General features: G+C 46.2%; 1 protein-coding gene across 11 annotated transcripts in view; it reads right to left on the bottom strand.

Moving 5' to 3' along the window:
* The window catches only part of TAX1BP1 (Tax1 binding protein 1), an 804469-nt gene that overhangs the window by 44955 nt on the left and 733074 nt on the right, over positions 1-26440 (bottom strand). For all 11 annotated transcript variants that reach the window (XM_086941702.1, XM_086941704.1, XM_086941697.1 and 8 more), the window contains one exon: positions 9657-9745. In XM_086941702.1, coding sequence (XP_086797828.1) covers positions 9657-9745 — 89 coding nt within the window. The remainder of the gene's footprint in view (positions 1-9656; positions 9746-26440) is intronic.

Raw genomic sequence — 26440 nt, 5'->3', positions numbered from 1 at the left:
AAGAACTAGGTTGAGATAGTTTGGGTGGGAAACAGTTAAGACCCCAACTAACTGAAAATCCTGAAAAGGTTTTTATTAAAAATAATCTCACTACTCCTAAAAAGAAGTGGGAAAACACTAAACAGACTGTTCCTAAAGAGAAACGTTCTCAGTCCAGAGGAAGATCTCCCCAACGGGGAGGTAGGTCTCACCAACGGGAGCCCTCTGAAAAAAGGTATAACCTTAGAAATAGGGATATTTAAGAAAACCTGATAGACATCCAGATAATGATACACGTCCTTCTCGATCTTTTCAGACTTCCTCGCAGAAATCGGAAAGAAGAGGACGGTCAGAACACAAGGAAGAACGCGTCAAGTCCAAAGACAAAGAACACGTTCAACAAAGTAAAAAAAGCTAAATTTTCCAAAAATAAGGTAGCAAGCATAAAGATCAAACATGCCGAGGATCTTGAGGACACAACTCAAGAACGGGGAGTGGGCTTTAATGAATGCATTCAAGTTGGAACTGCAGACACCAGGGTTAGTGTACCCCACAAGTTATATGAAGTAATACTCCGGATGGAGGGGGACATAACTAGAAAAATAAGAGCACTCTTTTGGGAGAAGCTCTCTAAGGGCTACAACATTCTTCTAGCTGAGCGAGACTGGCCACCTGAATTTGTTAGGAAGTGCCCACATGGCGAAGAGATAATTATTGTGGCAAATGGTTGGTGATAAAATATCGAAGAGATAATTATGCCAGCCTTCTCAAATCACATTCCAATTCATAAAAAATACACATATGCCAGAAAATGGGCTGTGGCCCAGGCTCCAACATTATATAAAATCATGTGGGATGGGATGAGGACTCTCCTCACCATAAAATCGAGTTAAAAAAATCAACCTACTGCACAGAGGCAGTATCCAGGTAAGCAAGAAGCTAAAAAACCGGTCAGGGAGATTTTAAATCAACTTGAATACCAAGGGGTGATAGAAATATGCACCTCGTCAATGAACAATCCTTTGTTTACTGTCTCCAAACCAGACAATTCATATTGTCTAGTAATGGATTACAGACACTTAAACTCTTGTTGCAAAACCTTTGCAGTACAAAATGCACATAGTACAGCACTAATGAATAACATAGTGCGTAAAAAATATAAAACCACATTAGATATTTCGAATGGGGTTTTCTGTCAAAACATTGCACCTGAAAGCAGGCATTTTGACCGCTTTCTCAATTATTGGGACACAGCGTCAACTTTGCCGTCTCCCCCAGGATATCACTTCTACTGAGAAAATTCTGACAGCGGTTCAAACTGAAGTAGAAAAAGAGAGCCCTCGCACAGGAAAAACGCATAATGAGCGTTACACCTGTGCCTGCCTTAGAAGCAGTAACAAAAGCAAGCATTCCCAATGCAAACGCTTTACATCCAAGATGGATACAATGGGTTAACTCTCTTGCTGCAACAGACGTTGAAGACATGTTTGACCCATACTTGAAAACACAAGAATTTCTCCAATACGAACATGAATGTCCTCTGCCGACTGAGATTCTGCCTCTAGAACATTACGGCTGTATAATATATACGGATCAGCACAACCCGCAATTGGGGGTAAACAAGACTATAGTGCTGCGTGCGCGATTGTTAAAGGTCACTGGCGCGAAGGCAAATTTAGACCTATGGTCACAAAAACTCAATCACTCGGAGACTGTACAGCTAAGCGAGCTGAACTACAGGCTTTCAAGATGGCGCTTGAAAATACCGATCTCGAATTCCCCACACTCATAGTGTCAGATTCGTATTACTGCGTACAAGCTTACAATGAGTATCTGCAGAACTGGGTTCAAAACGGTTTCAAAGACGCAAAAGGTGGCACAATTAAGCAAAAAAACGCTTTGGGAACAAGTAGTGCTTTTGCAGAAAGAACTACAAAAGACTCACGTGATTCATACACTGAGTCATCAGCGTGATGGCGTTCACGTTGCAGGAAATTCATTGGCTGATGAAGCCGCGAAGGCAGCTGTGCAAACGGCTTCCGTAGCTGCAATCACCCGGTCAAAAAAAAAAATTGACAACAAAATAATGCAAGCTGTCACTGCTTCAGTCAAAGACCGTGGTAAGACACTCCGAAAGGCTTTCCAGTAAAGTACTCATATATAACTGATGCGAATAATGTTCCTTTTGCTCAAATCCCTGGAGTGGGGGATAGGGCAATTCTAAACATGGAACATACGTTAGGACTAATCTTAGCAGCACATGAAGGACTGGCCTCTACACACGCAGGAGTTTCCGCCACAGTATAGTTATTAAAACATAGATACTGGTGGCCACGCATGAGGAAACAAACTAGAAACTATGGGGCTGATTAGGATTGCGGTGAATCCGCATCCTCCGGGCCGGCGGAAGACACCGCCGGCCTGGAGGATGCGGATTCACCGCCGCGGCCACAGAAAACACCCACCGCCAGATTAGGATGGCGGTGGGAATGCGGTGGGACCAGCGGTGGATGGCAGTACCGTCCGCCGCTGATCCGTGGGGTGTGGAGGGCTATTTGGTAGCGGTGTCTGCAAGACACTGTGAGCCAAATTACGATGTGCATTTAAACATGCTTTTCCACAGCGGCTTTTCCACCGTGGAAAAGCATTTGGTCTTTGGTGTTTGGGGGCCCGTTGTGGGCCCCCAGGGTGATGGGGGTGCACATGGGGGGTACCTATGGTACCCCCCAGCATTTACATGCACAAAGCGGCAGGCACAAAGCGGTGCCTGCCGCTTTGAGCATGTAAATGTAAAACATGCATTTTTAACCTTGCGGCGGGTGCTGCTTCAAGCAGCACCCGCCGCAAGGTTAAAGATACAGGATGTGACCGCCAGGGTGGCGGTCACATCATAATTGCACCAGAGGGACCGCCGCTGCCCCTGCGGACTGTCCCTCCGCCTCGTCCCCTATGTTCTAGAATGTGAAATCTGCCAAAAAATGAAAGTTTCTAAGTGAAACGTCCTGCACAGACGCCCCTTCTGATTTCAGATAAACCACTAGCGTGTGTTCACCTGGACCACTGTGGTCCCTTAACAAGGGATGGCAACTATAAATATATCATGGTCGCAGTGGATTCCTGCACAAGATTTATTTGGATGTGGCCTCGGCGTTCGGCTGATGCCAGAACTGTTATAAAGGATTTGCGAGTCTTTATCGGCAAATACGCAATCGTCACGCTACATTCTGACCAGGGTCCTGCGTTTAGCTATCGAGCTTACAAAGAGGCCATGGCTAGCTTGGGCATTGCATTGCGGTATTCTAGTCCCTTCAATCCTGAGGGTAATGCGGTAGTATAAAGAAAAAACCGTGACATAAAGCAATCCATAACAGCTAAGGTATTAGGTTCGGGTGATGGGTGGGTCAAACATCTAATAAGGGTCCAACGTAGTCTTAACAATCTGCCAAGAAATTCTCTGGGTGGAATCACTCCATATGAATTACTGTTTGGTACTAGAATGATAATCGAAGACCTCGATTGTCAAACTTCAGTGGTGGAACAAAAACCCTTTGATGTCAAAGATCGTTTGGCTGTTTTACGGACTTAAATAAAACAAGAAGAAGTCTCAGTAACACAACACAGAAGCCAACGACCACTAAACAAAAACCACCTGTCCCAGCAAGACCTGTCTGGATTCCAAAGATTGGGGATCTAGTCAGGGAAAAGATAGCGGTAAAGAAGGAATTTGGGCCTTCTTACAGAAAAGCAGTACCTGTCTTGGCAATCCAAGGAACAAGATCAGTAGTACTAGCGCCCCTTGCAGGTAAAAAGGAGAACCGAGTCGTGTCCATCGACCTGGTCAAACCACAACATGTGGCCAATAATAAGTAGCAGGCCCAGTGGACTCCCAAGATGTCGCAGAAGACCAAATCTCACTACAATCCAAGAGGTTCAAACTGAAAGACTTATCACCTTTGATAACCCTGCAGTAAGATAAAAAGGACTATGTAACAAAGCCATGGAACTCGTGCCTCTTGAGACCCAAATAACAGTTCGTCAAGAAACTCCGGTCTATAATGATGTAGCCTCTGATTATGCCAATATGACAAAGGAAGAAGCAACCCCAAAGATTAATACCAATCATGATGCAATTCCAACAATTGACAGAACTGCCTCTGGTTATTTAATCAACTTTGATACATTTTCTGAGGATCCAAGTGAACCTGAAGAAACGCAAACAAATAAAACTTTCAATGAAAAAATAACAGAACTCTTTCATCAACTTGAAAAAACAAATCTGATTTCACCATGGATTGAATTTTGGATTATGTTAGGTGTACTTTTCCTCCTGCTCTGGCTTGTTCTGGTTTTAAGCTTGGGAAAAACGATAGATGGAAAATACCGTACAATGGACACAGCAAGTCAGAAAATCAACTTGGTCCTAAAACCTCACAAATCATCTCATTGTGAAAAAAGAGACCTGTCCTCAGTAAACATTACAGCCGTTCCTATACCTGGTGGTATAGCATGGGATAGAACTGATTATAACATCTATGGCCCGGTGGAAATGCTGAAGATTCCACACCAGTTCAAGGTTTCTTTAAGTGACTTTGTATCACCCAGCACATGTTCTGATGATTGGGACTTTGAGACTATTAATAATATGATGTCAGATTTAGAAATGTCTGCAAAATTTACAGAACATGACTATTTAGAAGGGTCATCAGATTTTGAACAGATGTATTGTTTTAATTATTATGGTCACCATTATTTGCATAAATCTGCAAGCCCTCGGAATGTTTTTACATATAATCAATGGGAACATTATCCGACGCCACCAAAAGGGAGCTCAAAAACATTTTATGAAAAGTTTCCGTACTTCTCAGGGTTTAATGTTACAAATCCAGAAACGTTTTATTTCAAAGATGTAAATAAGACAGGAATAAAAACAATGTTGACCAACACTAGACAAATGTATTCTGCAAACTTTTATGCTCAGCTGTCTACATTAGGTTTTGACTTTTGGAAAGACAACATTGAGACAAAAACTGTCTGGGGCACGAAAGACTGGCAGGTGCAAGGTTTAGAAGCCTTGTTCAGAGCCTGCATTATACCAGAACAAATAATGTTTTTAAATGACACTGTTCAACAAACTTCTTGTCTTGGCTTAGCTAAGATAAAAGTTTTAAATAAACAGTCTATACCTAAACCCACTTCTGAGAGTAATAATACTACACAAAAGGAGGTAGACATACTCTATATTTTGAAACAAAACAGAACTAATCCTGATTGGAAAAAATGGTTAATCTGGCCCACAGACACTAATAACTGTCATAATAGATTCCTGAATAAAACACAGGGGTTAAAACCGAACAGGCCAGATCCAAGATACTCCCAGAGACAACATCCAGGGATAGTAACAACATACAGTGTAGGAAAACTATGCCTTGAGTGGCTACAGACATCCACACTTTCAGAAATCAAACAGCACTTATCTTTACTTAAAGAAGGCAATGATTTGCGAGATTTCTTAATGGGGCCTCGCCAACCACGTCAAAAATGTTTCATATACGCCGGTATATACGCTGCGTACAATAAAGCTTTGAAAATAACGCAAATGGAAACTGCAGAAAGAATACAAGAAATTGATCGTTTTAATTTAGAGAAAGCTCTCTCTGTAGTGGTAATGGGTTAACGACTCTGTCTTCCAGAATATATTCTTTGGACAGCATTGTATACTCTGCAATTGACATAATAGAACAGGATTTGCTAATGTTGCAAAATGGCCAGTCCCAATTACGTTCTATAATGCAGCTAGGATGGACGTTACAAAATCTTCGTTCAGGCTACGTGCCATGGCGTCTAATCAACACAACGTCATTGTTTGCTGTATTTAACCTTACAGATAAACAAATCTCTTTGGCACAAAGAGGAGCAGACTATACGGTGCTGAGCATTGAAAAACTGGAAAGATTACCATTGACAGTTTCTGAGAAGCCAGTCATTGAATGGATAATTCATGGTACCATCATGATACCAGTGACGATTTTCCAATTTCAGTATGGTCTACAGCATATACCAGCGGGCCTGTATGAAAGGTTGGGTAAAGAATACATTAAGTCGACCTGGACTTTACCTTACACACACAAATGTTGGAATAAGGGAAAAGAGGTATTCCTTAGTGGTAAAAATTTTAAGAACTCACTAAGTGGTACACTTTTGTGCCAAGGTATTAATTTACATGGAGCCTGCAACGGTTCTGCAAATAACCTCTCTTGCCACCTGCACGGTACACCATCCACAGTGATAGAACCCATTTTCAGGCAGCTATCCAATGGAAGCTACGTTATGCTCAATGACCATAGCTGCTGTGGCATGTTGCCAGGAAAACTTTATCTCGTTAGTGTGTCATCCAGAGTCACTTGTTGTATGCAAATATTGTATCCAAAGAGTAAGACAGACAGTGGGACGGCATATAGCCTTCAATGAATATCTCTTCTATAAAAATTGATACTTTAAGCAGGCTAAAAGCCATTCTTTTGCAAAAGACTGTGCCACAACCTCGTCTAGAGAAACGTATGATCTGCAAGTAGCAAGGACTTCTGCAGAGATACATGCCTTATTATCAACAAACTGCCCAGTACATTTCGCAGAAATGTTAAGTCAGTGGCATCGCACATGTATTTAAGACGATTGTTTCGGGACTGTTAACACCATTCGAAGCAGTCCTCTGCATTTTTCCAAATTTCGTGCACCCTGTGTTCGGCGGTCTGCCTCTCATTTTGGGACTCGTAGCAGGAATTCTATTCTTATTCCTTCTGCTCCGATATGGCAAGTCCAGTCACCGGCGAAACCCAGACTACCATGGAAGGGACCCTCCTTGCCATGAGGTATCATGAGAGAATTACACAGATTCTTGGCTTGGCTCGTTTAAGAGATCTGAACACAACCTGGTTTCTTTCGTTCAGACCAATCTGGCAAGATTGCATCTTACCTGTTCTACGATACCTGCTTTGCGGAGAAGAATGCGTTTTGGTCATTTGTCTTACACTTCCCTCAGTCCTGCCATTGGATGTCGACGCCTTGCTAGGGCCGGTAACGACTCATGCATCGTGTTGTCCCCAACGGCTACCAATTCTGATGACGGCATTCATTGAGGTCTCACCAGTAAGTCTAACTGAGGGTGAGATACGAGGAACAACAGGCACACAGGTACCATCTGATATGAACACTGCTAATGCGGCACCTGGCGCGGACGGCAATGCTTCTCATCTCTGCACATTTGATCTGCTTGATCAAGTAGTTCCACTTTGACCTACTGTGGTAACTTTCTTTGCCAGCCTAGACCATCTGATGTTTTCTCCTGACACCGAGAATAACTTTTGATTCATGCACACAGCGTTCCCTGAACTCTGAAATTGGGACTTCACTTTTCAAAACAAAGACTTCTAACTTTGGAACTCTATTTTTTCACAACCAATTGAATTTTATTCTCCAAAACATTGAACTTTTTGGCACAGACTAATCTGCTTAAAGTAGAACTATTCTTAGAGAACAAGAAATTCTTTTTGAACACTTCCCAGAGAAAATATTTGGCCTTGTCCTCAATACTATAACTATTGATATGCTATGTTATGTTATGAAATGGTCTCGACCCTTTTTCTGTATTTAAGAGCCTTTTTCATAAATGTAATTACATGATTCATTCAGTTTGCATTTCAAGATACTATACTTTATGCTTAAAATGACATCACTTCCTCAAATGCGTACTATAGAAATGCTCATTTTCTCGTGTGCAACCATTTCAAGTGCATTTCATGTATTTTGGGGTGGGATTGTAAACACTATCTTTAGATATGTTCAGTGCTTATACTTTTAGCTTTATTGAACTTAAGATCGTGGAGTGGGTGTTGTAAACGAATCTAGGACCCTAGTGTACATTTTCCCGATTCATGCCCTTATATAGGTATACATTATCCAATCCTTATATAGGCATAGAAATCAGTACCATATTTAGCATGAGCCTTGCAGCCCAAATACGGCATGGCTACTTCCACTAAGTTCCAAGAATCAACAACGATTTCTTGGAAAAACCAGCCTTCAGCAGCTAGGCACTTCCCCCTGCTTGAATATTGTGCCGAAGGAAGCCGACCCTCCAGCTGAAGGAATGAGAGACTCTGTCTTTTCTCCTGCCGAGAAATCCAGCTCCAGTGTTTCCGGCTTACCCTTGCGGGTATCTGGGAAATTGAGTCCTGAGAGAGAGATACAAGACCTCCTTCATTCTAAAACCAAGGTACGGAGCTGATTAGACCCATAGAGAATTTTTGGAATAGATTCTTGGCAGAGAACTACTAAACTTAAGCTACTCCTCACTTACTTCTTCCCTTGTACTAGACTTAGGTTAGGTACACCGGGGTAGGCATATTTTAGAAGCACCAGTTAAGTACTTTTAGTCATTATTTTATCACTGTATGTATTTTTTACATTTTAGGCAACTTATGGCTTAGAAACCATATCATGCTTTTACAGTACTACTTTATAATACTGTTCGTATTATATGCCTTGTACTTTATAACCAGTATTACGATTGTAGCAGTACATTTCTTATGCTTGAGAAAGCGACTGTTCACTAAATACTTTTTATTGGAAACGCCCGTCTCTCTATTTTCTCAGCACCTCTGGTGAAACAAAGCATGCACAATTGACTGAGTAAAATAGTTATCTATTGTTTCTGCGACTCTAGAAATTGAATTCCTATTCTTGGGAAACAAAGTGGTCATGTTTATGCAGTTGTCAGAAATAAATCCCTTCTTGGTTATTCGAGAACGTTTCTAGTGACCTCTGAGCTAGCTGGCACTCACAATTAAGTTTAATATATTCGGTAGAGACCTAGTCGACCTCAGTCCTACGTCTAAACTACAGTATATATTATTCCAATGCGCAGAGCCTATTGGGACTATAGGAACTACACTACAGTGTCACCTCACTTACGTCAGCATGGCATACAAACATTCTTTACACAGCACATCATGTCAGCGACTGCCTGCTGCAATAAAATATTTAGCTGTAAAGTGCTCTGCTGCTCTCTGGAGCTACATTTGACCTATGTGAAATAGAAAATAAAGTATTCTGTCTTCTTATGAATCCCTTTGTAAGAGGGGCAAAAGATTGGCATCTCAAATTGGAGAAGAAAATCACTATAATTTGCTGCCAAGACCATAAACAGAGCAAATATAAGGTATCTAGAACAGACGAGCAATGCGTTCAAAAGGCAAACTTACAATGGATATGATGAAAGAGAGCAGCTGACTGTCACTCACTCTTTGGGGTTGTGGGGACACACACAAGCGTACGCATGCTGAATTTAACATTCATCACACAAGGCACATACTTTAAATACTGTTGCAATTTCTTGTGAGGTCACTAACTTCTCCAAACTTTATAATTCTTGGCAAATTTTGTGTCACTCTAAAACTTTGGAAATTAAAAATAGTTTCTTCTCTTTTAAAGTTCCCTAAAATACCGTAGAGTTGTTTGGAATGAGGCGCAGTGCTAACAGTCCTCCTTAGTGGAAGAGTAATGATTCACTCTGGAATAAACCACCGGACTGAACTAAACCAAATTTGCTGGTCTCGTGTTCAATTATAATATAATGATACAAACAATGCATTTACTATGCAAACTGGGTTATACATTACCTAGCATCAAAGCAGAACCCTGTCCCATGCTCATGCAGGAGTATACTTGGAGGATTTTGAGTTGCAGGTATGTTGTCGTCATCATCATCCTAGATAAATAGATATAAAACATTTTTTAACATTTTATAGGATAATGAATGTCCCTAAAGCAATTTCTGAAAGCAAGGTCATCCAGTACAACTTCCAAAAATGTACTCTTGTCCCAGTGTACAATAACCTGCCTCTCTTAAACCAATCACACATAACTGCACTGTGGCGGGAAACAAAGTAAAGGATAAATCAGCATGTAAAGAGATCTTTCTCATGTACAGAGGGACACACTCTTGTAATCAGGCCAACGCTGCTCCTATTCTGCCTATGTAAAACCTATTCTATTGACAAAATGACATTTTATTCGGTCAATCCAACAGTTTCTAAAAATAAAAAAAATGTAAAAAAATAATTTCAGTCTCTTCAAAAATAACACTGAGTCATGGAGGCACTCATTTGAAATCCCACTGAATGGAGGCACTCATTTGATATCCCACTGAATGTAATCGCAAAAATCTTAAAATCTCACTTTTGTGATGGGAAACTACTAACACAGGGAAGGAAGAGAGGTCTCACTTTGTGGCAGCTATTGTACTTTGGCAAGGAAGAATAATTTTCTTTGGGGCTGTCTAGAAGGCTAGGCAGTGAACACAGAAGGGGAAATACAGGTATACAGTGCACTGGCAGTTGAAAGATAATTAGTTACAAAGATTTAAAAGGTTAAGTGTCATCGGGGACGAAACAAATTGGCCTCAGCTAGGAAACAAAATCAATTTTTGCAAATGACTAGCACCTTAATGGTACGAAAAAGTCCACTCCATTGCAGAGGAAGCCATGTGAGGATCACTGCTAGACCATTCTCTTATGAGGCACATTTAAATTTCTCCATCTTTAAAAAACACTGCTCTGTCTACAGGAGAAATTCACACTTCGGGTTAAAGAGGGCAGGAAGGAGCAGGATGCATGTGATATAACTACATTGAAGTGCTGGTGTGTGCTGACAAAAAGAGAGAACACATTAGGAGTCTAGCACTTCATCTTTTAGAAATTAAAGTACATTTTGAAAAGCTGCAATCATCCCATTAAAACTAATTCCGATTTTTGCCTGCCATTTTTGTGAATTAAATAAAATTTTAAAATGTATGCATTTGTTTAATTTATACTTGTTTCTGTATTTTCTGTGTTGTTTTGAGATCCAAATAGTATAAAGAGCTCAGGCAGGGGTCTACAATCTGGCAAACAACTTAACAAATAAGTTACTTACCTTCGGTAACGCCTTATCTGGTAGAGACTCTATCTAGCTGCAGATTCCTTACCTTAGATTTATCCCCAGGTGTCAGACTGGATCTGGAAATTTTCAATTATCACTATCCTGCACGCCGGTAGGCGGCGTAAATCAGCTCTACGTGGAGTCATCCGTGCTAGAAGTGACGTGCGAGGTGCCTAGTATAGGCGCCACCCCATAGAGCTAACATCTGTTGCTTTTAGCGACTTTCCACACCAGAAACGTGGACCCATGAAGAACACTGACCACTGGTGTGAAAAACTAGGGCCCTGCAAAGGAGAAACCTGTTCCAAGAAATCTGTTTACAGAGCAGGTAGGATGTGTGGGTGAGTTGCTAAGGAATCTGCAGCTAGATGGAGTTTTTACCAGATAAGGCATTATCGAAGGTAAGTAACTTGTTAGTCTGAGAGAAACTTTTAGCCGCTGATTCCTTACCCTAGAATAGATACTTAAGCAATACCTCCCCGGAGGTGGGTATGCAAAAAAAATTTCATACCAAAATGTCCTGCAGGACTGAACAGGCAAAGTGCCAGTCCAGAAGGAACTGACTGTCCAGGCAATAGTGTTTTGTGAATGTGTACAGAGAATGCCACGCTGCTCCCTGGCAGATGTCCAGCACCGGTACTTCGGGTGCTAACGCAGTGGTCGCAGCTTTGGCCCTAGTGGATGAGCCTACTGTAATCCCTCAGTGGGTTGCTTCTTGGCCATCGTGTAGCAGATTTTATTGCAGATCACGTTCATCGGGAGCTGGTCTGCTTCTGCACGACCCTTCCCTTCTTTGCTCTGACATACCCCCAAAAGAGTTGGTCATCTACCCGGAACTCTCTCAAAAGGTCAAGGTTGAACAACAAACATACACAGTTTTGGTGGAAGAATGCCTGGCTGCCAGAATAACATTGCAGACTTCGGGCGGAAGGTCAAAAGCGGTCAACTGTCGCTGCTCCAGCTCAACACAAGAAGGCGGAGTGTTGAAAGGTACGGGTGGAAAAACATCCCTTCTGCTGCGACAGAAGTTTCTCCCGAAGGGGCAGCCTAATCAGAGGACCGATGGTCATTCTTGCCAGCTTGGGATACCAAACTCTCCAAGCCCAGTCAGGAGCCACAAGGATGACTTATGATTGGTCGTTCCTGATCTTCTGGAGAACTCTGAGCAGGAGTGGTACGAGGGGGGGGGGGGTGCGTCCAGGAGGCCTGAGCTTCACTCGAGAGGAAAACAGTCTCCAAGCAGAAGCCGCCTTGGAAACTCCTGCGAGCAGAACAGCTGACATTGCACATTCTCGGCGGTGGCGAACAGATCTAACCAAGCCTCTCCCCACTGCTAAAAGGGACCTTGCACCATCTGCGGATGGAGATGCAATTCGTGATCTACTAGGCATATCTGGCTAAGTTGGTCCGCCACGGCGTTCTGAGAGCATACCATGTGTTGAACCACCAGGGAAATGCCCTGATGTTCCAGCTTTGTCCAGAGACACAGGGCCTCTTGACAAAGAGTCTATGATCCCACCCCACCCTGCTTGTTGCAGTACCACGTGGAGGTGGTATCGTCCGTGACAACCTCACTAGCCTTCCCTTGATGGAGGGTAGAAAGGCTTTTAGTTCCAGCAAGGTCGACTGGAGCTCCAGATGGCTGTTATTGAGCCCAGATTCACCGGAGACCAGAGGCCTCTTATCTTCACCTCTCCCAGATATCCGCCCCACCCAAAGAGTGCTGCATCAGTCACCAACGCCAGATCGGATTGACCCAATCACAGTTCGCTAACCACCACTGCAGATCTTGTGCAGCTCTCCGAGATTGCTACCACCATGTCAGAGAGATTTCCCGGATGCTGCGCCCACTGGAACTTCAGGTTCCACTGCAGAGCCTGCATCTGCCAGTGGGCATGTGTCACAAGCAGGAGATTATAAGGCACAGCAGCCTCAGAGTCAATCTCACCAAAATCCAAGTTATAGGCTGAATATCGATATAATAGCCTGAATATCATGGACTCGCAGTTCAGGAGGATAAGCCCAAAATTACACCTACAGCTTCGATGAAGGGGAGCGTCTGAGAGGGATTCAGGTGTGACTTTGGCACATTGATACTAAACTCCAGTGAATGCAGGAGACTCGCCATAGTCTGGAAGTGGAAAACAACAGCCTGGGGACAGCCTGCCTTCAACAGCCAGTCGTCGCGATAGGGGAAGACTGGCATCCCTGATCTCTGCTGCAACCACTGCCATCACCTTGGTGAACACACATAGGGCACTGGTAAGGCTAAAAGAGAGCACGGCAAACTGCAAGTGCTTGTGGCTCACTGTGAACCGCAGGTGACGCCTGTGGGCAGGCAGGACGGGAATGTGGAAGTATGTGTCCTGCAAGTGAAATGCTGCCATGAAGTCTCTAGGGTCCAGGGTAGACAGGACTTGAGGAAGCGTAAGCCTTTTGATCTTCTCTTTTTTGAGGAAGAAATTGAGAGGGCACAGGTCTAGGGTAGGACGAAGGCCTATGTCCTTCTAGGGCAACAGAAAGTAGTCAGAATAGCAAGCGGGACCAACTGCTGCCACCTGCACCCTCTCTATGGCTACCATGGCCAAAAGAGCCATCAGTTCCTGGCAGAGTAAGGCAAGATGGTCCAGTCATCAGCTTGTTCCCAGCAGGTGGCATGGGTGGAGGGGAAGTCAAAGGGGAGGGAGTTTCCCATTCTGACAATTTGAGGAACCCATTAGTCTGACGTTAAAGGTCTTCAGTGGGGCAGGAGATGGCTTATCCTGCCTGTCACTGGGTGCCCATGATAGGAAGGGGCAAACTATAAATGTTTGGAGGCTGCCAGGGTGCGGTTGACTGCCTGGCCTCTGGCAGCCCAACCCACGAGGTTTGTGGGTACCACAACCTCGGCCTCGCAGAGGCTCGGAAATTGCGTGCTGTTGTGGCTGTGAAGCTATAGACGCAGTTGGAAGCGCCGTCTGTTGCTGTGAAAGGTTGATTGGGGGGGTTGGCGAGAGGCCCAACTACCTGACCGCAGCCCTGCTGCCCGTTAAGTGCTCAAGCATTGAATCCGCTTTGTCTCCAAAGAGAAGGAAGCAATCAAAAGGCATGCGAATAAACGATGCTTGGACATCCCCTGAAAAGCAAGTTGTCCCCAGACAGATGTCGCACCATAAGGCGACTGTCTAAGAAACCGCTCTGCCAGGTGAGTCAGTACTCCAGTCCACATCTGATTGTGAACTTTGCTGCATCTCTTCTGTCAGCAACAGCCTGGCAGACTATGGGCTAAGCCTTCTATGGGACCATGGGCAGCCCTGTGCAACCGAAGAGCACAGGCTTAACTGCCTATAAGGCGTTCAAGACCGCAGTGCTAGGCTGGTGGAAAAAAAATCTTTCTTAAGGTGTCTAGCCTTCTCAGAAAGTGTGAGTAGCAGAGAATGTGCCAGGATTTACGTGGGAGGTAGTTACTTGGACAACCAAGCTCTCTGGGGTGGGGTGTTGTGTGAGGAAATTGGGGTCCCCTGGGTCGGGGCAGTGGAGGGCAATCGTCCTGTTCACAGGAACCCCTGTGCTGGGCTTGGACCAGACTGAAAAACAGAGAAGGTTTTGGATCCAACACCTCCCCAGCCCGGATCTCAACAGCAAAGAAAACAGAACAAAGTGGCTGAGCAGGGAAATTTAACGAAAGCAAATTCCAATCACGTAGTCAAAATGTACCACGTGACCACCGGGTCTGAATACCAAAGTAAATTTATTTTTTCTTAGAAATTTAGATTCAAATTCAAGGGCACAGGCAAAAACAAGACAACTGTTATTACAGTAAATTCATGTTGACACTATCTACAACTATACAAAATTTACAAATGTACAACACTTACGGGGATACATTAAGCAATACAAGTGAACAGGACACACCAAAACGAGACAAAAATCAATAAACAACATCAATTGCCGTTATATACAGTGAAAAAACTTTCAAATGCAAAAGCAAATGTATAGCCAGTCCATAACAATATGAAACCATGTGACAGGCGGAACAGATGGAATGTGATGCCTGCCTGTCAACCAATCCTGTGGATGAGTGTTTCTAGCGGGTTTGCACAACTAGGATCCAAAAATGATTGGAGAAGTTCTATCCTAGGGGCACCCTTAGAGTTTGCCACAGGGTGGGAGTGTCGACGCGTTTCGAACCTTCATTAATTACAGGTTCTCCTCAGGACAGGGACTGGGGACAGGAATTCTGTAAGAGACATACAGAGTGGGTGTCAGATTTTAATGAAACTTCTACAAAATACTCCGACTCCAGGGAGCTTGAACACAGTGATTACCTGCACAATGGCAAGGAGAAAGTCGTGGTGTCGGTTGGACTCAACCAGGAAAGAATTTTTCTGAAAAAAGAACAAGTGAAAGAAGGCTCAGAGCGGTGGCTACCAAGGGGAAGGAGTGATACACACGAGAAGGCAGCACGCATGGTGTGCTATGATTGTGATCCTACCTGTACTTCAACCAGGGCTGGGGTTGGGGTGCAAAGCCCGCAACAAGGTGCCCGAGCGGAGGAGTGGAAAGCTCACATAATGAACCGTCTCAATTTGGGATCTGGGGGATCATAAAAAACATCAAAGCCAGAGTCAGTGTCGCTGGAGCGGGTTGGCGCTCCCACACGTTAGTTTGAAACACCCACAGTGAATGTCACGTACCTGGGAACCCAACCAGTCACAGGGGACTCCTCCGCACAAGGCACTTACTTGGTAAGAGGGATTAATTCCCTCTTACCAAGTAAGTGCCTCGCGCCCCAGGGACGCTCCTGCCTTTATAACCGCTTTGTGCTACAAAACTCGGGCATGTTATTAATGCGAGTTCGCACTTTCCCCGGCAGGCACCAGCGTAATCCTCATTCTCTTGCTGGCGCGGAGGAGTCCCCTGTGACTGGTTGGGTTCCCAGGTACGTGACATTCACTGTGGGTGTTTCAAACTAACGTGTGGGAGCGCCAACCCGCTCCAGCGACACTGACTCTGGCTTTGATGTTTTTTATGATCCCCCAGATCCCAAATTGAGACGGTTCATTATGTGAGCTTTCCACTCCTCCGCTCGGGCACCTTGTTGCGGGCTTTGCACCCCAACCCCAGCCCTGGTTGAAGTACAGGTAGGATCACAATCATAGCACACCATGCGTGCTGCCTTCTCGTGTGTATCACTCCTTCCCCTTGGTAGCCACCGCTCTGAGCCTTCTTTCACTTGTTCTTTTTTCAGAAAAATTCTTTCCTGGTTGAGTCCAACCGACACCACGACTTTCTCCTTGCCATTGTGCAGGTAATCACTGTGTTCAAGCTCCCTGGAGTCGGAGTATTTTGTAGAAGTTTCATTAAAATCTGACACCCACTCTGTATGTCTCTTACAGAATTCCTGTCCCCAGTCCCTGTCCTGAGGAGAACCTGTAATTAATGAAGGTTCGAAACGCGTCGACACTCCCACCCTGTGGCAAACTCTAAGGGTGCCCCTAGGATAGAACTTCTCCAATCATTTTTGGATCCTAGTTGTGCAAACCCGCTAGAAACACTCATCCACAGGATTGGTTGACAGGCAGGCATCACATTCCATCTGTTCCGCCTGTCACATGGTTTCATATTGTTATGGACTGGCTATACATTTGCTTTTGCATTTGAAAGTTTTTTCACTGTATATAACGGCAATTGATGTTGTTTATTGATTTTTGTCTCGTTTTGGTGTGTCCTGTTCACTTGTATTGCTTAATGTATCCCCGTAAGTGTTGTACATTTGTAAATTTTGTATAGTTGTAGATAGTGTCAACATGAATTTACTGTAATAACAGTTGTCTTGTTTTTGCCTGTGCCCTTGAATTTGAATCTAAATTTCTAAGAAAAAATAAATTTACTTTGGCATTCGGGCTTGGACCAGAGCACAGGACGTCCGCAGTAGCACAAGTTACTACTTGTGTAGCGATATATCTGTAAGAGACATTAGTTAATGATAGATTCCTTACCTTAGAATATCCCCAGGCGTCAGAGTGGATCCGGAAAGTTGTTCGTCAGCAGTACCCCTGCGCGTCGGAAGGTGGAGTCGTGCGGCTCCGCGTCAATCGCTGGTGTCGTATGCGCCGAGATGACATCACAGAGACTACTTAAGCGCCACCCATGCACTCCGACGTCAGTTCTGTACACGACTTTCCGCACCAGACATGCAGAGCCATGCAATAACCTGACCACTGGTGCCATGAAAGGGATTACCGTAACCCTAGAAATCAGTTCGCTGAACAGGGAGGATGGGTGGGGCGGTAAGGAATCTATCACTAACTAATGTCTCTTACAGATATATCGCTACACAAGTAGTAACTTGTGCATCTGAAAGAGACACGTTCGTGATAGATTCCTTACCTTAGAATAAATACCCCAGCAATACCAACCCTAGTGGGCGGTCTGAGAACAAGATTACACCAGAAAGTCACGGAGAACAGAACGGCCAAAGAAGCCGTCTCTCCGGACTTGGCTGTCAAGGCAATATTGCTTGGTAAACGTGTGCAGCGAGGCCCACCTAGCTGCCTGACAGTACTGAAGACTGCCTGGAGACGCCGACGGTCAGAGCGGTGCTCCTTTTACCTGCGCTGCAGCCAGGTGGGGTGAAGCTCCTCAGCCTACACATAAGGTATACGGTTGAGCACGCCTGGATTTTCAGGTGACACTTTATTTATTTTTTGAAAGCAGTAGTGTACTATATACAGGTCCTGAGGAATGCATTAAGAACATCTTACAATATGCTGAAACATGTCGACCACTAAGTGCGGTTATTATTTAAAACCTGCACCTACACCTGCCTTTTAACCTTAGGGTTTGGGGGTTATTATTAAAATTCTTTTTACCACCCATTCACCTAATTTTAGTACCCTTCACTTTTTCACTTCAAATCACTATACACTGCTTTTTTCAGTAGCCACTACCACACTTCCCTGTTCTGCTCTCATACCTCATATTACATCTCGGTCACGGTAATGTTTGCCGGCCGTCTTGCCTCCTGGGTAAGGAGATCCCATATGATGATAATAAGGGCGGTACAGCGTGGCTTCTGATGGGAACAATATTTCCCTCCTGGTACCCTTGAGTCTTGACTCGACCACTCTCTAAGTATTATTTCTCACTGTTACTGTCTGGTATAGTGGTTCCTACTGTCAAACTTTCTTTTCTTTTCTGACCCCCAGATATCAATTGTTGTGATAGACTGCAAGGGAACGCTGCGTCCCAAGGCAGTAGTAGCTGCTGTTGCCCTGGTAGAATGGGCACGCAGCCCCACAGGAGGCTCCTCCTCAGCCAATGAGTAACATGCTTTGATACACAGAACCACCCACCGAGAGATGGTCCGTTTGTGCACGGCCCGACCTTTTTTGGCGCCCACGTAGCCAACAAAGAGCTGGTTATCCACCCAGAACTGTTGAGTGCGCTTCAGATAGAACAAGAGCGTACGTTTAGGGGCCAGGCGGTGGAGCCTCTCTTCCTCTTTTGAAGGATGCGTAGACAGAAAGAAGGGGGCAAAGTGATGGTCTGCCCGATGTGGAAGGGCATGACAACCTTTGGCAGGCAAGAAGGACGGGTCCTTAAAACCACCTTGTCTGGATAAACAGAAAGGAAAAGAGGTTTAGAAGAAAGAGCCAGGAGCTCACTCACTCTTCTGGCAGAGGTGATAGCTACCAGGAAAGCCGTCTTGAGAGTGAGAAGATGTAACGGACAGTGATGAAAGGGCTCAAAGGGAGCGCACATCAGAAAAGTCAAGACAAGATTTAAGTCCCACTGAGGCATTATGAATGGCACGGGAGGAAACGTGTGTGTAATGCCTTTGAGGAGGGCTTAAAAAGAGAAGGCTGATCTGGAAGCCGTAGAAAGGCGGAGATTGCCAAAAGATAACCTTTGATAATGCCCAGAGCAGAGCCCTGCTGGGCCAAAGAGAGAAGGAACAGAAGGACCTAGGAAAGAGGGGCAGAAAGGGGATCCATAGCCTTTGCTGTACACCATGCCACACATTTGTTCCACCTGCAGGCGGATAACCTTTTAGTGGAGGGACGCCTGGCTGCCAGAATGACATCATTGACTTCGGGAGGAAGATCGAAAGCGGTCAACTGTCGCCACTCAATCTCCATGCATAAAGTTGGAGGCTGGACAGGTTCGGGTGGGGGACCGTCCCCTGCTGCTGCGACAGAAGATCCTACTGAAAAGGCAGTCGGATCGGGGGATCAATTGCCATGCTGAGTAGCTCGGGATACCAGTATCTTCCTGCCCAATCTGGAGCCACAAGAATGCCTTGGGCCTGGTCGCGCCAAAGTTTCTTCAGCTCTCTGGGCAGAAGTGGTAAAGTCGGAAAGGCATAAAATAGACTGCAGCTTCACTCATGACGAAAAGCTTCGCCGAGCAAGTGCCACCTTGGAAATTCCAAAGCGCAGAACTGATGACATTGCGCGTTCTTTTCGGTGGTGAATAGATCTAACCAAGGCTCTCCCCCACTGCAGAAAGAGACCTTGCGCCACGTCAGAGTTCAGACACAATTTGTGATCCATCATGCACCGGCGGCTGAGTTAGTCTGCCCTGGCGTTCAGAGACCCCACCCCGCCCTGTTTGTTGCAATACCACATGGCGGTGGTGTTGTCCTTGAACACCTGCACTACACTTCCCCAGAAAGAGGGAAGGAATGCTTTCAGTGCAAGTCAAATCACCAAAATCTTCAAAAGGTTGATATGGAGCCGGGACTCCGCCGGAGACCAGAAGCCTCTTATCTCCGCCTCTCCCAAGTGGACGCCCTATCCCAGGAGGGACGCATCCATCACCACTGTTTGCTCCGGTTGGGGAAGTGAGAGGGATCTGCCATTGACCCAATCGCTATTCGTGGGCCACAAATGCATTTGTCGTGCAGTGCCCTCCGAGATCTAGACATGATCGGACAGGTTGCCCTGATGCTGTGCCCACTGGAACTTCAGGTCCCACTGCAGAGCCCGCATATGCCATCTGGCATGTTGCACTAGCAGGATGCAGGAGGCCATCAGGCACAGGAGCCCGAGGGTCATCCTGACCGAAACCCAGGATAGAGGCTGAAAGATCGGAATCATAGCCTGAATAGCCCGGACTCCTTGCTCGGGAGGATAAACCCCAAACCGCATCTAATCCAGAACCGCTCAGATGAAGGTGAGCTTCTGAGAGGGACAACGGTGTGACTTCGGCATGTTGATGGAGAACCCCAGCAATTGCAGGAGGTCGGCCGTAGTCTGAGGTGGCAGACGAGTGCCTGGGGCGAGCCCGCCTTCACAGCCAGTCGACGAGATAGGGGAAGACTGAAACACCTGATCTGCGTAGATGAGCTGCGACCACCGCCATCACTTTCGTGAACACCAGAGGGACACTGATAAGGCTGAAGGGGAGCAAGGCAAACTGAAAATGCTCATGGCCTACCATGAACCGCAGGTAATGCCAGTGGGCCGGCAGGACGGGGATATGAAAATATGCGTCCTGCAAGTCCAACACTACCATCCAGTCTCCAGGGTCGAGGGCAGCTAAGACCTGAGCCAGAGTCAACATCTTGAACTTTTTATTCTGGAGGAAGCAATTGATGTTCATGAGGTCCACGATGGGGCGCAGGCCCCCTTTCTCCTTTTTGGGGACCACAAAGTAGTGGGAACAAACACTACATCCTACTTCTCGCGCAGGAACGCGCTCCATGGCCGCCTGGCCAAGAGGGCAATGACTTCCTGTTGAAGAAGCGCAAAGTGATCCCCAGACATGCGGTGGAACTGAGGTGGCAGGGCTGGGGGGCAGACTTGAAGGGGAGGGAGTAGCCCCTTCGGACGATTTGCAGCACCCACATGTCCAGTGGGGGAGGTGATGTTGAATCCTGGCGCCCACCGGTGTAGGCTGCACCCAAAAGCTCGGATTAGGAAGGCTTTGAGGCGGATGCTGCGGGAGCGGATGTGGACTGACCCTCACGCGGGCCCCCTGTGCCGCCACGTCCACGGCAGCGCTGAGGTTGGTTCTGCACAGGCTTCTGGCTGACGGAACGTGTTGGGGTGCCCCTTCCGTGGCCACGTATGAACGAAAAGCAGACGTGGCCGGGCGCGTGGTGGAGAGACCCAAGGACTTGGCCGTAGCCCGAGAGTCCTTAAAAAGCTCCAGCGCACTGTCTGCCTTATCGCCAAACAGGCGAGTACCATCAAAGGGCATGTCCATGAGGGAACTCTGAACATCCCCTGAAAACCCAGTGGACCACAACCAAGCGTGGCGACAGGGGGCCACTGTCGTGGAGATCGCCCTGCCCAGAGAATCCGCAGTGTCCAGCCCACACCAGATGGCGAACTTTGCAGCGTCTTTCCCCTCAGCAACAGCTTCGGAAAGTACTGCCCAAACCTCCTCCTGACATGGAGGCAATGTCTGCGCCACCGTGTCCCACACAGCGTGAGAGTAGCAGCCCAAGAAACAAGCGGTGTTCACCGACAGCAGCCCCAAGCTGAAAGAGGAAAACAATTTCTTGCCAAACTGCTCCAGCTTCTTTGAATCCTTACCTGGTGGTGCGGTAGGAAATGCGCTTTGGGAAGTGGAGGCCTGGATGACCAGGCTTTCTGGAATCGGGTGGTTCATTAAAAGGGTCACCCGGTGCAGGGCGATGACGCCTGGCCACGTTCTTATCCACAGGAACCACTGTGGCTGGTCTAGACCAGGTGTCCATCAAAACATCCATTAACGCCTCATTGAACGGAAGCAGAGGCTCCATAGAGCTTGCCGCCGGATGAAGAACTTCAGTGAGGAGGTTGGTTTTGAGAGTGACAGCAGGCAGATCAAGGTCAAGGGCCTCAGCTGCTCTATGAAGCACCACAGTATATGTGGCTCCCTCGTCTATGACAGCAGGAGGAGATGGAAAACCAGGCTCAGAGAAGAGGTCAAGGCCACCTGCATCCTCCGACTCCTCCACCCCTCCTGTTCAGACTCAGACTGCCGTGCAAGAGGGTCCTCAGACCCCTTCCAGTCATCCCCCTCCTCCACTGCCCGTGGTACAGGCTGCTCCGGCGGGGAGGGACAGGGGAATACAACTAGACCAATGGCACCAGGAACTGCGCCGGTCGGCGCCGATCCGACTCCATGTCCCAAATAGGGTCCCAACCCAGAGCAAAATTGTCCGGAAATCTTGGGCAAGGGCGGATTTGGAATGAACGGGACCCATTGCGGCTTCGGTAACGGAGCCGCCGGGGCCGGAGCTGGCGCTGGTAGCAGAGCCGGCGGCAAGGAAGGGCGCTCACTTGGGATCGCGGGACCCGAAGCGAGCCGGTGGGAGCCCGAGGCCTGAAAAAGCGGTGCGTGGCAGCAAGAAAATCCTGCACCTGGGCCGGAGTCACAGACGGACGTGGATAAGGTGGGTAGGCCGCGGGACTCACAGGCTCCAACGGAGCCACGGGGGAGGTACCCTTGGCCCCCTCGTCCACATCCAGAGACCGACGGGGGGACTGAGCGCAAACGCTTCTTCGACTTTTTCTTATGAAGTCTCTTACCCGATTCAGACTTCAACCCCGAGGAGCGATCGTTATGGCTCCGCGGTCGGTTTCTCGAGCGACCCCTGCACCTTGAACAGCACGGACACGACTGTCTGGCCTCCAGCAGATTTCGGGACCGCTCCCTCAAAGCCTTCAGAACCATGGCTAGACAGTCGGAACATGACCGGAGGTCATGGTCGCGTTCCAGACAGAGACAGACGCCATGGGGGTAGGCCACCGACATCGTACGGCGACAGGACCCGCAGGATTTAAATCCTGGCAACCTTATGTGGCACCAGGAGTCAAAGAAGTAGAGACAAAAGTCTCAAAAAAGTTATTCAAAAAGTGACTAGGGTACGTGCTCTAACCAGATCTGCGCTTGCATGCGCGGAAAAAGAAAGGGTAGCGCCTAAGTAGTCTCCGTGATGTCATCTCAGCGCATATAATGCCAGCGACGGCAACGAAGCCGCACACCACCTTCCGAAGCGCAGGGGTACTGCTGACGAAAAACTTTCCGGATCCAGTCTGACGCCTGGAGATATTCTAAGGTGAGGAATCTATCACTAATGTGTCTCTTTGAGATGCTTAATTCAATGGGAGAAGCAGTTCTGAGGGGTATCATCCAGGCTGAAGAACCTTCGTCAAGAAGCTCGTCTTGACTGCCACTGAGGGCAGGCTAAGGTCAAATACTCCAGCCACCCTCCTCACCATCATTGCAAAGGGAGCTCAGAAAGCATGCCAGTATCTGGAGAAGTGTCCAGACCACTGGCCTCCGCCAAGTCCTCACACCAGTCCATTTGTAGATCTAAGGGCTGATATTCGTCAGGATCCAGTGACTCCTCCCAGTCCTCCCCAAGTCCTAACCTATAGGAATAGGGCTCAGGCTCCAGCCTGGAAGGCATGGCTTCAATTGGTGCCGGAGTGGAGTCGGTGTCATACAATGTTCCTCAGGCTCTGTGTTGGAGTCAGGGATCAGAATGAGGACAACACTCGGAGCATTGGCATCGGGACCGGTGCTGCTGGCGTGGAACCAGTTTGGGCCCCTACTGAACCCATGGGAACCAAGGCGTGAGGATGGGCTGTGCAATTATGTCACACAAAGCATCATAAAACTCCTGGAGCTGCACAGAGGGTCGCTCCGGCAAGTGCAGAGCCATCCCGGGTGAATCCAGGCATCGAATTAAATGCTCCCTCGTCTAGCCAGATGAGGTAAAGTCGAAGACCACTTTGCCGTTTTACTTTTTTTTTCTTCTTGGCACGGAAACCTGGAATGCAACGAAGATCTTGGACTCCACAATCAATTCCGGGACCTTCCTCTCGACCGGGATAGAGACCGTCGCGGCAGCGCTTGTTGGGCAGCAAGGAGCTTGAGGGACCGCTTCCTAAAGGCCTTGGGGTGAATGTCGTGTCAATAGGTCTTTGTGTCTTGGTCGCATTCCAGGCACCGGAGGCAAACAAGATGCAGGTCCATCAACAACATCTGACTATGAAAGACACTGCAGGGGTTGAAGCTGGCCTTCCTAGTGGACATCCTTTCCAAACCAGGCGAAGAACTCTCAAAAAAAGTTGACAAAGCGTTGGAAAAAGCTTAGTCAAAAAGTGACTGACAGGTAGCTCCCTCCGAATCTGCACTGACTGGTGTGGAAATAAAAGTACTGACATCAGCGTGCTGGGTTGGCACCTATATAGGCACCCCACATGTCGCTTGTGGTGCAGACAACGCCACGCAGAGCTGACCGACGCCGCCTACCAACGCACACGGGTACTGCTAACAAGAAATTTCCCGCTCCAGTAGTTGATGCCTGGGGATAATTCTAAGGTAAGGAATCTGCAGATAGAAGTCTATCAGATAGTAAAACACTACAGACACTCAGTTTTTCTGAGCTGTGACACTGGGCTGCCTACCCTTAAAAGCTCCCCCAGTCATGATCTTATTTCAGGGTTGCCAATATCTGCCCTATATTTTAGCCCCCTTATTTTTCAACAATTCTTGTAACATCCTTGTAAACTTTCTATCGTCCAGAGCCCTACCAATTCATTACACCCTGGTTTTGCCACTTTCACTCGCCCATGGCCATGTTTTATAATGTATACATTTTGCTTATCAAAATCATCTGTCCTCGGTTATCATCCTTATGGTTTTCATGCACCATTCAAGAACACAAGGCACCAAATTCTACTCACCACACTTGCCTCTCTTGGTTGTTCTCAAATTGTTTGTCTCTTATCTCTTGCTGTCACGGTCAGCTTTCTGATGCTCATTCCGGTCTTCACCTATGCCTTGCCCGTAGGCATTTCAGAAGGGAGCTCTATTGGGCACTCTCTTCTCTCTCTCCCCACAATCACAACCACCTCCAACCCTTATTGAGGTCTAATCTTTTGGCTTTGGTTTTAATTCCTTATGTATGCAGATGATACAGATTCTACTCTGTTAGACCTCATTCACACAACACCGTCAAAATAACGAATTGCTTTAGAGCAATCCGACCCTGAATTTTTGGTCCCTCGTCTTATTTCACCACATTAAAAGGTCATCGCGGGGACACACTGGCTAGTGTAACCAGGCTCTGTATAAGCTCAGTATTATTATTATTATCTATTTTGCAAACTCCAAACCACAAAGCATCTTTCTTCTGATTATCTGTCACCCCCAGTACACTTAAAACATCTCCAAGGATTCTTGGGGGTGATATTAATTGCTCCCATGAGTCGTGAACACCTTCCTTAATCACACTAAAACCAATTTTGACACACTCAAGACTTGTAACTGTTACTTTTCAGCCCCCTACCCCAATAGTTCTCTCCCTTAAAGAGTGTAATCAATTTTGCAAACAGGACCCTTTTCAACCACAGACCCACCTCCCTCTACAGAAACAAAGAAATTGTCTCTAAAACAAATAAGGACCACAATACAAACTACTCACACTGGTATTTAAAAAAAAAGACACTGTTTCTTACTTTCACAGCTCATTACATACCACACCCGGTCTCTTACAGCAAACTGTTCTAAATGAAACCTTCCCTCTGTCCCAAATGATCCCTTGTGCACCATATTGATATTCAGGTCTTCTGAGTTACTGGAATGCAAATTTTAGAAAACCTTTTCTTAAACTTGTTCTAGATCTTCAAATGTGACCTCAAAGCACATCTAATGTAACAAGACCATCCTCATAAACATACAATTCTGGTATGGATCCATGGTCCTTATTTTAGAAAAATCTGTAACATATATTCCTGTTTATTTATCATTATTCCCCAACAGGATAAAGAATTGCTACACCATACAAGTTATCCTACCCTGTGTAATTAATGACTCACCATGATGAAGTTACCGCTAAGAATTTAATGGGAATCAAATTGCCAGCAACTGTAGCTGAATTTTCAAATATGTTTTAATCACTTGGAGCCGTATCCCAATTTATCGCCCATCAAAACTGAGCCAGGATAATGATGAGTACATATTTTTGCCCTTTGTTTTTCAAAATAGTCTATGTGGTTCATATAAAGTAATATATGTATTATGCACCAAAATCTTTCTGTCTCAATTAGACTTGTGCTCATTAGTACAATCCAGTGTATGACCCAAAAAAGAGAAATTTTAAAGTAGAAAACCCCACTAGGGGCACTAATTCTGCAAAGGATCTTTGGAGACACGGAATGATTCTGCCCTAGACCTGTCTTTTCCATCTCCTATACAGTGAGAAATCACAGAGTTTATTGATAAGCGAGCGATCCATGTTGGTCTTTCCTCTTCTTTCTCCTCCTTCAGCTCGTTGCAACTCTTGCTTATGCCATAGTTTGACAATAACTTCAAAGCTCCCTATTTTGTAGTAGTGCATTCCTTGGAAAACTATATAAGGTTGGCCAAATCCTGCCACCACCTAACTTTCTTGGGCAGGAATTTTTCTATGCATTTCTAAGACCTAATTCTCCTAACTGTTGAATTTAGCACTAAGAGGACACTGAAGAGATAGCAATGTGCTATAGAAAAGACG

This window comes from Lissotriton vulgaris, chromosome 10, assembly GCF_964263255.1.
Source record: "Lissotriton vulgaris chromosome 10, aLisVul1.2, whole genome shotgun sequence".
NCBI classification, from domain to species: Eukaryota; Metazoa; Chordata; class Amphibia; order Caudata; family Salamandridae; genus Lissotriton; species Lissotriton vulgaris.
Note: the sequence above shows the minus strand (reverse complement) of the source record. Positions and strands in the feature narration are given on the sequence as shown.